The 13,667-nt window shown below is 51.0% G+C and overlaps 1 protein-coding gene across 21 annotated transcripts in view; it reads left to right on the top strand.

Moving 5' to 3' along the window:
- Nucleotides 1-7,471, top strand: part of HECTD4 (HECT domain E3 ubiquitin protein ligase 4) — a 222,107-nt gene extending 214,636 nt beyond the window's left edge. For 20 of the 21 annotated variants that reach the window (XR_010147786.1, XR_010147785.1, XR_010147784.1 and 17 more), the window contains 5 exons: nucleotides 92-313; nucleotides 3,349-3,515; nucleotides 3,887-4,082; nucleotides 4,360-4,582; nucleotides 5,134-7,471. Coding sequence is in view for 18 of the 21 variants with exons in the window: in XM_016924278.4 (XP_016779767.1) it covers nucleotides 92-313; nucleotides 3,349-3,515; nucleotides 3,887-4,082; nucleotides 4,360-4,582; nucleotides 5,134-5,270 (945 nt within the window). In the remaining 3 variants the exon portion in view is untranslated. The remainder of the gene's footprint in view (nucleotides 1-91; nucleotides 314-3,348; nucleotides 3,516-3,886; nucleotides 4,083-4,359; nucleotides 4,583-5,133) is intronic. The other variant, XM_016924279.4, reaches the window with a different exon arrangement.
- The last annotated feature ends 6,196 nt before the right edge of the window (nucleotides 7,472-13,667 follow it).

Here is a 13,667-nt window from a genome sequence, read left to right as displayed (position 1 = left end):
CTGCCACAGGGTATGGTGGCTTGAAACACATGTTCCCTGGCGGGCACAGAGGCCCACGCCCAGGTCACCTCATGCCCACCTCCGCTTCCAGGGCAAGTATATCCTGACCCCGAGCCCCATCACCTACGGGGAGGAGCAGCTGCTGCACTTCCTGGGGCAGCTGCTGGGGATTGCAATTCGGGCAGATGTCCCGCTGCCCCTGGACCTCCTGCCCTCCTTCTGGAAGACGCTGGTGGGCGAGCCCTTGGACCCTGAGCAAGACCTGCAGGAAGCGGATATCCTCACCTACAATTACGTCAAGAAGTTTGAGAGCGTGAGTGCAAGGCACAGTTCTGGGGGGCTGCAGAACCCGGGGCCTCCCCGCCACCTTGCTTAGGCCTCCATGCAGACCCGAGCTCCCTGCTGAGGCTGGGTTGGGATCCCACAGAGGACCTTAGGGGTGTGAGCCATGTGCCAGGAAGGCTTGTTTCATGGGGACAGAGGCCTCTGGCCTCCCTCCCTGCTGGCAGCAGAGATTGGAGGTGACACGACCAGCCCTGCTGGCCCTCCCCTCCCACATTGGTGCTCGTTGCCTGGCCATGGGCAAGGGCTCCTGGAGTTGAGTGAACAGGCACTGGGAGAACAGCTGTAGGGGTGAAGGCTAAGAGTTTTTTTCAGGGACTCAGAGCACAGGAGTCAGCCCTGGGACCACCTGAGGTCCACCAAGGGGGAGGCGTCAGGATGGAGCCCTTCCTGCCTGTCCAGGGCATGCGTACGCCACGCACAGATGTTGACAGCATGGTGCTGTTGCCCAGTGCCCCCCTGGAGGGAGATGGGGTCCACAGTCCCTCCGTTCACTCAGTGGCCGTCACTGAGGCCCAGTCACGGGCCAACCAGGCTCTGGGCACTCGCCCTGTCCTCAGGGAGTGTCCAGGCTCGTCTCCTTCGTGTTGGAGGGCGGAGGGCTTTATTCCATCATCACAAGGCCAGGAGGAAAGTGAGGCTCACCAAAGGGGGGTGACTTGCCTGGGCCCTCACAGCTGGCAGGGAGCAGAGCCACCAGGAGCCCAGGGCTGACTGCTGTGACTTCCGGGCTCTCCAGCACCACATGCCCTGCAGCTGAGAGAGCCATCCTGGCTGAGTGTGGAGGGCAACGTCCCACCCAGCGCCCCTCAAGGCCACGAGAGTGGACGTCGTGCCTGAGGCCCGGCAGAAGCTGCTCTCTCCTGGGCCTCAGGTGAAGGAGGTGCCAGCTGCTTCTGCCTATGCCGGCAGAATACTCCATGGCCAACTGAGGCACTGCTTGGCCAGGTCTCTGGTCTCTGCCATTGTCCCCCTGGGTCACTCAGGGCAGCCATTGCAAGACAATAGCAGAGCCAGAGTCCCGGATGCCAGTGGCTTCTCGGTAGAAACAGGGATGACAAGGCATTGTCTAAAGGGTGGAAGAACACCCACAGTGGGCTGGGGGTTTATGCGTCTCCTGCACTCCTCCGAGGAGTCCTCCTGGGGCTCTGGGTGCAGCACAGGCTGGGGCAGCAGGGGATGTGAGGCGGGGTCCCGGTAGACAGGCCAGCTGAGGCTTCTGGCTACAGGGATGGCCAGGGCCCCAGAGGGTATGGGATGCAGAACCACATGGTGTTGTGGGGTGCGTACTAGGAAGAAGTGCTCTCGACTTGTATCAGTGGAGTGTCTGCAGTGAAGGGGTAGGGAGGTTGCTACTAAGGAGACTCCAGGCTTAGACCCGAATGTCCATCCACCTGTCACTGTCCCCAAGCTGCAGTCAGTCTCCTTTGGGTCTGACCCTGTCGTCTCCCTGGTAGCCCAGCAGGCACAGTGCGAATCAGTTTCCCCTGGACCCTGATCCTGGTCGCCATATGTGGGGAGGCGATAGCCTGTACACCTCCACAGACAGGACTAAGTCAGGGCTGTCTGGTGGCAAGGGACAGAAATCCCAACTCCAACAAGCTTTAGAAAAAAATTGTTTAAAATGAGTTGCTCTTAGGCCGGGCGCGGTGGCTCACGCCTGTAATCCCAGCACTTCGGGAGGCCAAGGTGGGCAGATCACAAGGTCAGGAGATTGAGACCATCCTGGCTAACACAGTGAAACCCCGTCTGTACTAAAAATACAAAAAATTAGCCGGGCATGGTGGCGGGCGCCTGTAGTCCCAGCTACTTGGGAGGCTGAGGCAGGAGAATGGCATGAACTCGAGAGGCGGAGCTTGCAGTGAGCTGATATTGCGCCACTGCACTCCAGCCTGGGCAACAGAGCAAGACTTCATCTCAAAAAAAAAAAAAAAATTAGTTGCTCTTAAAACAAAAAGCATGATGGGTTTGACTTCAGGCAGGGCCAAATCCAGGTGTTCAAACAGTATCATCTGGTATTGGTCTCAGGCCTCTGATCCAGATTGCTTTAAAAAAAAAAAGAAAGAGGACAGGCGCGGTGGCTCACGCCTGTAATCCCAGCACTTTGGGAGGCTGAGGCAGGTGGATCACAAGGTCAGGAGTTCAAGACCAGCCTGGTCAAGGTGGTGAAACCTCGTCTCTACTAAAAATACAAAAATTAGCCAGGCATGGTGGCGGGTGCCTGTAATCCCAGCTACTCGGGAGCCTGAGGCAGAGAATTGCTTGAACCCAGGAGGCAGAGGTTGCAGTGAGCTGAGATTGCGCCACTGCACTCCAGCTGACAGAGCGAGAATCTGTCTCAAAAAAAAAAAAAAGAAAAAGCGGTCTGGGTGCAGTGGCTCACACCTGTAATCCCAGCGCTTTGGAAGGCTGAGGCAGGTAGATCACCTGAGGTCAGGAGTTAGAGACCAGCCTGGCCAACATAGTGAAACCCAGTCTCTACTAAAAATACAAAAATTGACCAGGCATGGTGGTGGGCACCTGTAATCCCAGCTACTCGGGAGGCTGAAGCAGGATAATTGCTTGCACCCAGGAGGCGAGGTTGCAGCGAGCCAAGATTGCGCCATTGCACTCCAGCCTGGGCAACAAGAGCAAAACTCCATCTCAAAAAAAAAAAAAGCAAGCATAATTAGCCTCAAGCAGTCTCTCCCAGCACACGGGCAGAGGTGGCCTCCAGCGGTAAAGGGTTTCCCATCATAGTCGGTCCATGCCAGTGAGAGAGGATCGCTGCCTCCAAACAGACGTGGGAAGAGGCCTGGAATGTGGGTCTCTTTAGCCTGGCCTGGGTCACACGCCCGGCCCTGAACTGATGGCAGGTTCTGATTGGCGAAAGCTGTGTCACATGCTCATCTACACGGCCGAGGGTAGACCCCACCAGCTGCGCTTGGGGTTTACCCAGCCACCTGGGGATCAGGGTTCCACCTCCCATGGCCTCATAATGAGCCTCGCTCTGCCTCCACCCTCCAGATCAATGATGAGACCGAGCTGGAGGCCCTGTGCGCTGAGATCGCCTCCCAGCACCTGGCCACCGAGAGCCCTGACAGCCCCAACAAGCCCTGCTGCAGGTTCACCTACCTGACCATGACGGGCGAGGAGGTGGAGCTGTGCAGCCGGGGCCGGCACATCCTTGTGGCGTGAGTGTGTGCGCGTGTCAGGGGCTGGCAGGGGCTGGCCCGGCCAGCCAGCCAGGGTATGACAGCAGCATCTGTTCCTGGGCAATGACACGAGGACCTAGGTCAGGTGACAGGTGGATTTCACCAGGAGAGGGAGATGAGGCAGGATGGTGGGTGCCAAGAAAGAGGGTCCTCAGCAGAAGGGGTTTACTAAGAAAACAGCAGCTCTGAGGTGGCGGCACCAGAGGCAGGAAAGGACTGGGATGACCAGGGCGGCTGGGCCCCAGGCCTCTCCCAAGAGAGGATCCGGGACCTCCAGCTGAGTGGGTGTGACCCCCAGACCCAGCCTCTTCGGCGGTGTTCTCCCTCACCTGTGCTCCTCACCCGGGCAGGTGGGAGAACAAGGACATCTACGCAGCAGCCATCCGGAGCCTGCGGCTGCGGGAGCTGCAGAATGTGGAGTGCGTGACGGCCGTGCGGGCCGGCCTGGGCTCCATCATCCCCCTGCAGCTGCTGACCACGCTCAGCCCACTGGAGATGGAGCTGCGCACCTGCGGCCTCCCCTACATCAACCTCGAGTTCCTCAAGGTAGACATCCCAGGGCCAGGCTGGGCGGGGAGGTGGTGAGCCCCAGGCGTGCCTCCCTGTCACCCTCAACTCCAGCAGCAGGCATTGGCAGTGGCCTGTTTCAGCTCTGTCCTTGCCACAGACCTGTATCATTGTCATCATTGTCATCTCCCTGTGCTCACAGCCCACACGTTGCACCCTGCCCCAGGATTGGGCCTGGCCTGCAGACCCCAGGGCTGGGGAGGCACTGGGTAGGTGGGGCTCCAGGGCTCCTGACACCTGGACTTCTCCTCCCCAGGCCCACACCATGTACCAAGTGGGGCTGATGGAGACGGACCAGCACATCGAGTTCTTCTGGGGGGCCCTGGAGATGTTCACCCAGGAGGAGCTGTGCAAGTTCATCAAGTTTGCCTGCAACCAGGAGCGCATCCCGTTCACCTGCCCCTGCAAAGATGGGGGTCCCGACACCGCCCATGTGCCCCCGTACCCCATGAAGATCGCCCCCCCAGATGGCACAGCAGGTACCGCCCTCCCCTGGCCATGTCCCAAGTAGGGACACACTAGCCTTTCTCTATTTGGAACTGGGGCTGCCAGGCCCCATGTGAAGGGAGAACAATGAACAGGGGCCCCATGTGAAGGGAGAACAATGAACAGGAGCCCCACGTGCCAAAACTCAGACACCATTGAGGATTAGGGCCCGGCAGGAACCAGCCATACAGGCCTGCTGTTAGATACTTTCTCATATCTTAAAAGAAGCTGAAAATCCAGAATGCTTCAAATCTTCTAACTTTTAAATGCAGAAAAATGGTTAAAAAAAAAAAAAAAAAGAAACAATTTGCTGGGCAGACAAACCCATCAGCAGTTTGGCACATGCGCTGTCCAGCAGCTCTCTCCCCTTTTCCCTCCAAGAACATCTCGCAGGTTCCCAGGCCCTCATCCCCCTCCTCCTGGGCCCCAGGATTGGCTTGGGGCTACCCAAGGAGGCAAACCTGGAAGCAGAGGTCAGCCAAGCTTCCCTGGGAGCCTCACAGATGTGGGCCCAACCCTCTGATGCTGGCTCGGTTTCTTGTAGGTTCCCCAGACTCTCGCTACATCCGCGTGGAGACCTGCATGTTCATGATCAAGCTTCCCCAGTACTCCTCTCTGGAAATCATGCTGGAGAAACTTCGTTGTGCCATTCACTACCGTGAAGACCCCCTCAGTGGCTGATGGGAGGGAGCCCCAGAATTAGGCTGTCACTGAGGCACCCACTCTGCTGGCTTGGGAAGCCACCACTGCGGCCCGTCCCTCCAGGGCCCTGCATGAGGAGTTGGCAACATTTTGCTTTTCCAAACTTTCGTCCACATTCCAGGGCCTCCTGGAAGACTTAACCTTTTGTCTTTGTACGTTTCGTGATGGGTTGGTTCTTTTGCTGCCTGTTTGTGGTCTATTTGTAGGATAGTTTAGTTCCCAGACAGTTTGTGTCTAATTTGATCTTCTTGGACATTGTCCCTCGTGGCCACCAGATTCTAATGCCATAAGGCCCCAGCTGGTTCCCCATCACAGAACCACCCAGCAGGAAGCCGGGGGTACAATGACCTCGGCCACACAGAGCGCTCGTGCTTTCAGCAGAGCGCCTCCACAGACAAGCCTGTGGCCAGCCCTGCCCTCCAGCCTCGAGCTGGAGTTGCTCCAGAGGCAGCCCCAGCAGGCCTCCCTCCACATAGAGGTGGCTGGGCCAATTGCCCAAACACGTGAGACACACAGGGAGCTTTATGTGTTCATCTTCCTGCTTTAGAACTTGCTCCCGGTCTTGGTTTTTCTGAGGAAAAGCCCACAGTGGTTCCCCTGCCCCTCCCATACCTCCCTATCTGCCGTCTGTCTCTTTGGGCCCTGGTCTGACAGTTTTCATCTGAGGCCTCTTCGGGAGCAGGAGACTTAAGGGTTCATCCCGACCTTAGTTCACAGAGCCTAGCTGGGTGCATCCCAGCCGCAGGGGGTGAGAAGACACCCAGAGATGGGGGACAGTGCTCAGGTGGGGGCCTCCTCCGAGACTCTGGTTGAAGAGGAAAGCACATGATTCAAGCCTACCCCACAAAAAAGGAGCACAAAATGCTCAGAAATGGCCCTTCCTCCCTGCAGTGACGTAGGACAAGGGAAAGGGCCACACCCGTTTTCAAAAGAGTGGACTGAGGTGCTCTGCTCAATTTGGGGTCTGCTTTAGTGACCCAGACACTCAAGTCCAGATGGAGACTCCAGGGGGGTCCTTCTGCCCCTCTGACCAGCCCCACCCAGCACTCCCCATCACCCCATGTAAGTGTGTATGCCAGGGCTGAGCTGCCTCCAGGCTCACCCACTGCCCCAGTGCATCTTTGCCCCAAATAGGTCTTTGTCCAGTGGTACTTTGTTCATGAGCAGCACAGGCCATCTTGTTGGACACTGTCACTATGGGCCTTGCCAGGTCTCACAGAATCACATCGCTGTATTTATTGTATAATATTGTGAATATTGGAAGTTTTGAGTGAGTGCTGTCTAGAAGGTTTTGGAGTGTGGATGCTGGTCCAAGAAAGAAGATGTGCCCTGGCCTGCTGGAAAGATTGTGAATTCTAGAGATAGAGCCGTTAGCATCCATCTCCTCCCTGTAACTCTTAGGAAATGCATCAAGGACCATTATAGAAAGGATCCCCTGACCTAAGGATGAAATCGACCTAGGGTTAATCATGACAGCTGCATCAGTTGTATTGGATGCAAGTCAACTCTGGAGGTGAGTGCCCGCAAGCAGTTCCCCTGCTTTGAAAGAAGATGGTCAGCCCGCTGCCTCCCCAGCGGCCACAGCTCCTTTGAGTGTGGGGGGTCACATCCAGGACGTATTCCTGACAATAAGGATCCTTTTATTTTCATTTCTGCATAATGAAAGAGCCTTTCGATTTATTAGAAGTGGTTTTTCCTCCCTACATCTTTAAATTCTTGGTTCTCTTTAGTCCTCATCCCTTGAATGGACTTGTCAGCTACCTCCCCAGGAGGAGTTCAGAAGCTTCTGTTGGCCATCACTTGAGTAGATGACAAGCTGTAAGGTATCTGCTGCTAACGTGGCTGCTTCTCCGAGAGCACATTGAGGTCCAGACAGATCCAAACCTTGGCCCTAAAAAATGTGTGCTGTAAAGTTACTTGATGTATATTTATTATAATTATTTATGGTTGCATTTAACAAACTTTTCATTCAATCTGATGCTATTTACACCATGCTGTGTAAAGGAAGCTCACTAAAGGAAAAAAGTCACACCAATAAATAACCTTCATCTAATTTTGATTTACCTTAAGAGTTGTGTGATCATCTACTCTTGCTGAGCAAGTTCAAAGGCTGGCATGCTTGGATGGCTCTGATATTTAAGTGCTGCCAAGTGGCTAGGAATTAAAGTGTTTCTAATTATTATGGTCTCTTGGCATTTGACGTGATTCTTACTCCGTGAGGCTTTTAAACTACCCTTCCCCAAACCTGACTCTTCAGTCTGTGCATTCCATGTAGAAATTACGAAGGCAGGGGAATCCAAAATCAAAGTTAAACCTAACCCTACATCCCCTGCCCACTTTTTGTCCTGGCAGCTAGTCTATGCGCTTGGGCCTGGTGTGGGCATTTTCCTCAAGCGGATTGTTATCGTGGCAGAGTCTGGGCCCCTCTTAGACACAGCTCCTCCTTCAGGAGCAGGCAGTGGATGTAGACCTACCTTGTGCAGAAGGGACATACAGGAAAGAGGTGAGGACTTGCTGAGTCTTGCTGTCCATGATCAACACTCAGGTCCTTGCACAGCTGCCTCCCTGGCCAGGGAGCCCAGGTTGGCTATACTCCAGATAATCTCAGTTCTCTGTGACCTGCTTGTCCCCTCCTACTGTTCCATGGTAGTCCTCACCCAGAGCCGCTTTATTCTCATGCTCTCAACTCCACCTTTCTTGTACTTCATAAACACTAACTTTGGAAGGGTGGCAAGATGGCCGAATAGGAACAGCTCTGGTCTGCAGCTCCCAGCGAGACCAACACAGAAGGCAGGTGATTTCTGCATTTCTAACTGAGGTATCTGGCTCATCTCAATGGGACTGGTTAGACAGTGGGTGTAGCCTACAGAGGGTGATCTGAAGCAGGGTGGGGCATCGCCTCACCCAGGAAGCACAAGGGGTCAGCAAACTCCCTCCCCTAGCCAAGGGAAGCCATGAGGGACTGTGCCGGGAAGAACGGTGCACTCCGGCCCAGATACTATGCTTTTCCCACAGTCTTCACAACCTGCAGACCAAGAGATTTCCTCCAGTGCCTACGCCACCAGGGCTCTGAGTTTCAAGCACAAAACTGGGTGGCCGTATGGGCAGACACCGACCTAGCTGCAGGAGTTTTTTCATACCCCAGTGGCACCTGGAATGCCAGCAAGACAGAACAGTTCACTCCCCAGGAAAGTGGGCTGAAGCCAGGGAGCCAAGTGGTCTAGTTCAGCAGATCCCACCCCCATGGAGCCCAGCAAGCTAAGATCCACTGGCTTGAAATTCTCACTGCCAGCACAGCAGTCTGAAGTCAACCTGGGATGTTCGAGCTTGGTGTGGGGAGAGGCGCCTGCCATTACTGAGGCTTCAGTAGGTGGGTTTTCCCCTCACAGTGTAAACAAAGCTGCCAGGAAGTTCGAACTGGGTGGAGCCCACCACAGCTCGGCAAAGTCGCTGTAGCCAGACTGCCTATTTAGACTCGTCTCTGGGCAGGGCATCTCTGAAAGAAAGGCACCAGCCCTGTCAAGGGCTGATAGATAAAATTCCTATCTCCCTGGGACAGAGCACCTGCGGGAAGGGGCAGCTGTGGGCACAGCTTCAGCAGACTTAAACTCCCTGCCTGCCGGCTCTGAAGAGAGCAGCAGATCTCCCAGCACAGCACTTGAGCTCTGCTAATGGACAGACTGCCTCCTCAAGTGGGTCCCTGAACCCCACGCCTCCTGACTGGGAAACACCTCCCAGCAGGGACCGACAGACACCTTATACAGGCGAACTCTGGCTGGCATTGCGTGGGTGCCCCTCTGGGACAAAACTTCCAGAGGAAGGAACAGGCAGCAATCTTTGCTGTTCTGCAGCCTCTGCTGGTAATACTGGTCTGGAGCGGACCTCCAGCAAACCCCAGCAGACCTGCAGCAGAGGGGCCTGTTAGAAGAAAAACTTAACAAACAGAAAGGAATAGCATCAACATCAACAAAAACAACATCCACACAGAAACACCATCCAAAGGTCACCAACATCAAGGACCAAAGGTAGATAAATCACCGAAGATAAGGAAAAACCAGCGCCAAAAGGCTGAAAATTCCAAAAACCAAAACACTTCTCCTCCAAAGGATCACAGCTCCTCCCCAGCAAGAGAACAAAACTAGATGGAGAATGAGTTTGATGAATTGACAGAAGTAGGCTTCAGAAGGTGGGTAATAACAAACCCCTCCAAGCTAAAGGAGCATGTTCTAACCCAGGGCAAAGACGCTAAGAACCTTGAAAGGTTAGAGGAATTGCTAACTAGAATAACCAGTTTAGAGAAGAACATAAATGTCCTGATGGAGATGAAAAACACAGCATGAGAACTTCGTGAACCATACACAACTATCAACAGCTGAATCGATCAAGCGGAAGAAAGGATATCAGAGATTGAAGATCAACTTAATGAAATAAAGTGAGAAGACAAGATTAGAGAAAAAAGAATGAAAGGGAATGAACAAAGCCTCCAAGAAATATGGGACTATGTGAAAAGACCAAACCTACATTTGATTGGTGTACCTGAAAGTGACAGGGAGAATGGAACCAAGTTGGAAAACACTCTTCAGGATATTATCCAGGAGAACTTCCCCAACCTAGCAAGACAGGCCAACATTCAAATTCAGGAAATACAGAGACCACCACAAAGATACTCCTCAAGAAGAGGAACGCCAAGACACATAATCATCACATTCACCAAGGTTGAAATGAAGGAAAAAATGTTAAGGGCAGCCAGACAGAAAGGGCGGGTTACCCACAAAGGGAAGCCCATCAGACTAACAGCAGATCTCTCTGCAGAAACCCTACAAGCCAGAAGACAGTGGAGGCCAATATTCAACATTCTTAAAGAAAATAATTTTCAACCCAGAATTCCATATCCAGCCAAACTAAGCTTCATAAGCAAAGGAGAAATAAAATCCTTTACACACAAGCAAATGCTGAGAGATGTTGTCACCACCAGGCCTGCCTTACAAGATCTCCTAAAGGAGGCACTAAATATGGAAAGGAAAAACCAGGACCAGCCACTGCAAAAACATACCAAATTGTAAAGACCATCGACACTAGGAAAAAACTGCATCAACTAACAGGCAAAACAACCAGCTAGCATCATGATGACAGGATCAAATTCACACATAACAATATTAACCTTAAAAGTAAATGGGCTAAATGCCCAAATTAAAAGACACAGACTGGCAAATTGGATAGAGTCAAGACCTATCAGTGTGCTGTATTCAGGAGACCCATCTCACATGCAAAGACACACCTCACGTGCAAAGACACACATAGGCTCAAAATAAAGAGAAGAATGTTTATGAAGCAAATGGAATGCAAAAAAAAGCAGGGGTTGCAATCCTAGTCTCTGATACAACAGACTTTAAACCAGCAAAGATCAAAAAAGACAAGAGCATTACATAATAGTAAAGGGATCAATGCAACAAGAAGAGCTCACTATCCTAAATATATATGCACCCAATACAGGAGCACCCAGACTCATAAAGTAAGTTCTTAGAGGCCTACAAAGAGGCTTAGACTCCCACACAATAATAGTGGGAGACTTTAACATCCCACTGTCCATGTTAGATCAATGAGACAGAAAATTAGCAAGGATATTCAGGACTTGAACTCAGCTCTGGACCATGTGGACCTAATAGACATCTACAGAACTCTCCACCCCAAATCAACAGATTTCTTCTCAGCACCACATCACATTTATTCTAAAATTGACCACATAATTGGAAGTAAAACACTCCTCTGCAAATGCAAAAGAATGGAAATTATAACAAGTAGTCTCTCAGACCACAGTGCAATCAAATTAGAACTCAGGTTTAAGAAACTCACTCAAAAACTGCACAACTACATGGAAACTGAACAACCTGCACTTGAATGACTACTGGGTAAATAATGAAATTAAGGCAGAAATACATAAGTTCTTTGAAACCAATGAGAACAAAGACACAACGTACTAGAATCTCTGGGACACAGCTAAAGCAGTGTTGAGAGGGAAATTTATAACACTACATGCCCACAGGAGAAAGCAGGAAAGATCTAAAATCAACACCCTAACATCACGAAAAGAACTAGAGAAGCAAAAGCAAACAAATTCAAAAGCTAGCAGAAGACAAGAAAGAACTAAGATCAGGCAAAACTGAAGGAGATAGAGACAGGAAAACCCCTTCAAAAAATCAATGAATCCAGGACTTCATTTTGTGAAAAGATTAACAAAATACACCACTAGCCAGACTAATAAAGAAGAAAGAAAAATCAAATAGACACAATAAAAAATGATAAAGGGGATATTACCACTGATCCCACAGAAATACAAACTACCATCAGAGAATACTATAAACATCTCTATGCAAATAAACTAGAAAATCTAGAAGAAATTGATAAATTCCTGGACACATAACACCCTTCCAAGACTAAACCAGGAAGAAGTCGAATCCTTGAATAGACCAATAACAAGTTCTGAAATTGAGGCAGTAATTAATAGCCTACCAACCGAAAAAAACCCAGGACCAGATGGATTCAGAGTCAAATTCTACTAAAGGTAGAAAGAGGAGCTGGTACCATTCCTTCTGAAACTATTCCAAATAATAGAAAAAGAGGGACTCCTCCCTAACTCATTTTATGAGGCCAGCATCATTCTAATACCAAAACCTGACAAAGACACAACAAAAAAAGAACATTTCAGGCCAATACCCCTGATGAACATCGATGTGAAAATCCTCAATAAAATACTGGTAAACTGGCTGGGCACGGTGGCTCACGCCTGTAATCCCAGCACTTTGGGAGGCCAAGGTGGGTGGATCACAAGGTCAGGAGATCGAGACCATACTGGCTAACACGGTGAAACCCTGGCTTTACTAAAAATACAAAAAAATTAGCCGGGCATGCGCCTGTAGTCCCAACTACTCGGGAGGCTGAGGCAGGAGAATGGCATGAACCCGGGAGGCAGAGCTTGCAGTGAGCTGAGATCACGCCACTGCACTCCAGCCTGGGCAACAGAGCAAGACTCTGTCTCAAAAAAAAAAAAAAAAAAAAACTGGCAAACTGAATCCAGCAGCACATCAAAAAGCTTATCCACCAGTCGGCTTCATCCCAGGGATGCAAGGCTGGTTCAACATACTCAAATCAATAAATGTAATCCATCATATAAATAGACCAATGACAAAAAACACATGATTATCTCAATAGATGCAGAAAAGGCCTTTGATAAAATTCAGCACCCCTTCATGCTAAAAACTCTCAATAAATTAGGTATTGATGGAACTCATCTCAAAATAATAAGAGTTATTTATGACAAACCCACAGCCAGTATCATACTGAATGGGCAAAAACTGGAAGCATTCCCTTTGAAAACCGGCACAAGACAAGGATGCCCTCTCTCACCACTCCTATTCAACATAGTGTTGGAAGTTCTGGTCAGGGCAGTCAGGCAAGATAAATAAAGGGTATTCAAGTAGGAAGAGAGGAAATCATATTGTCTCTGTTTGCAGATGACATAATTGTATATTTAGAAAACCCCATTGTTGGCCGGTCGCAGTGGCTCACGCCTGTAATCCCAACACTGTGGGAGGCCGAGGTGGGCAGATCACGAGGTCAGCAGTTTGAGACCAGCCGACCAACATGGTGAATCCTGGTCTCTACTAAAAATACAAAAATTAGCTGGGCATGGTGACGCACACCTGTAATCCCAGCTACACAGGAGGCTGAGGCAGGAGAATCACTTGAACCTGGGAGGTGGAGGTTGCAGTGAGCCAAGATCGCACCGCTGCACTCCCGCCCGGGCAGCAGAGCAAGACTCTGTCTCAAAAAACACTGTAAAACCAACCAACCTCCTACTATTTTACTCAATGTCTAATCCAACCAAAGGCAGAGTGGGGAGAGTTTGACTTTCTGGCAGGTCTATCCCCACACTCCAACAGACAGTTAAGGGCAACATGACTGTTCTCTGGCCCAGCTGGGGAGAGGACTTAGAGCTGCCCTGGATCCTTCCTCCCAACTTTTTGAAGTTCCAGGGAGATTTCAATGACAGCAGAAGCCATGCAAGTCTGAGTGCCTCCAGTTTCTTTCATGCAACAACACATGAAAGTCTCACTGAGCTAAGATGATTTTGTTTTACTGAGATATAACTGACATACACTAAAAGATCTAACCCTACTATGTATCGTTTGTGTGTGTGCGCGAGTGCATGCACACGCAGCTTTTTTCTCTCAGGATAATTCTTTTCAGAGACCTGCCTCTGCAAAGAACTGGCCGCATGGTTCCCGTGTCTAGTGTTCCATCTATGAAATAGGGCAGTTCCTCCCACCTTTCCCACCCCAACAGGTTGTTGGAAGAACAAAGGAACTCAAAATGACC

Source organism: Pan troglodytes, chromosome 10 (genome assembly GCF_028858775.2).
Source record: "Pan troglodytes isolate AG18354 chromosome 10, NHGRI_mPanTro3-v2.0_pri, whole genome shotgun sequence".
In the NCBI taxonomy this organism is placed as follows: domain Eukaryota; kingdom Metazoa; phylum Chordata; class Mammalia; order Primates; family Hominidae; genus Pan; species Pan troglodytes.
Note: the sequence above shows the minus strand (reverse complement) of the source record. Positions and strands in the feature narration are given on the sequence as shown.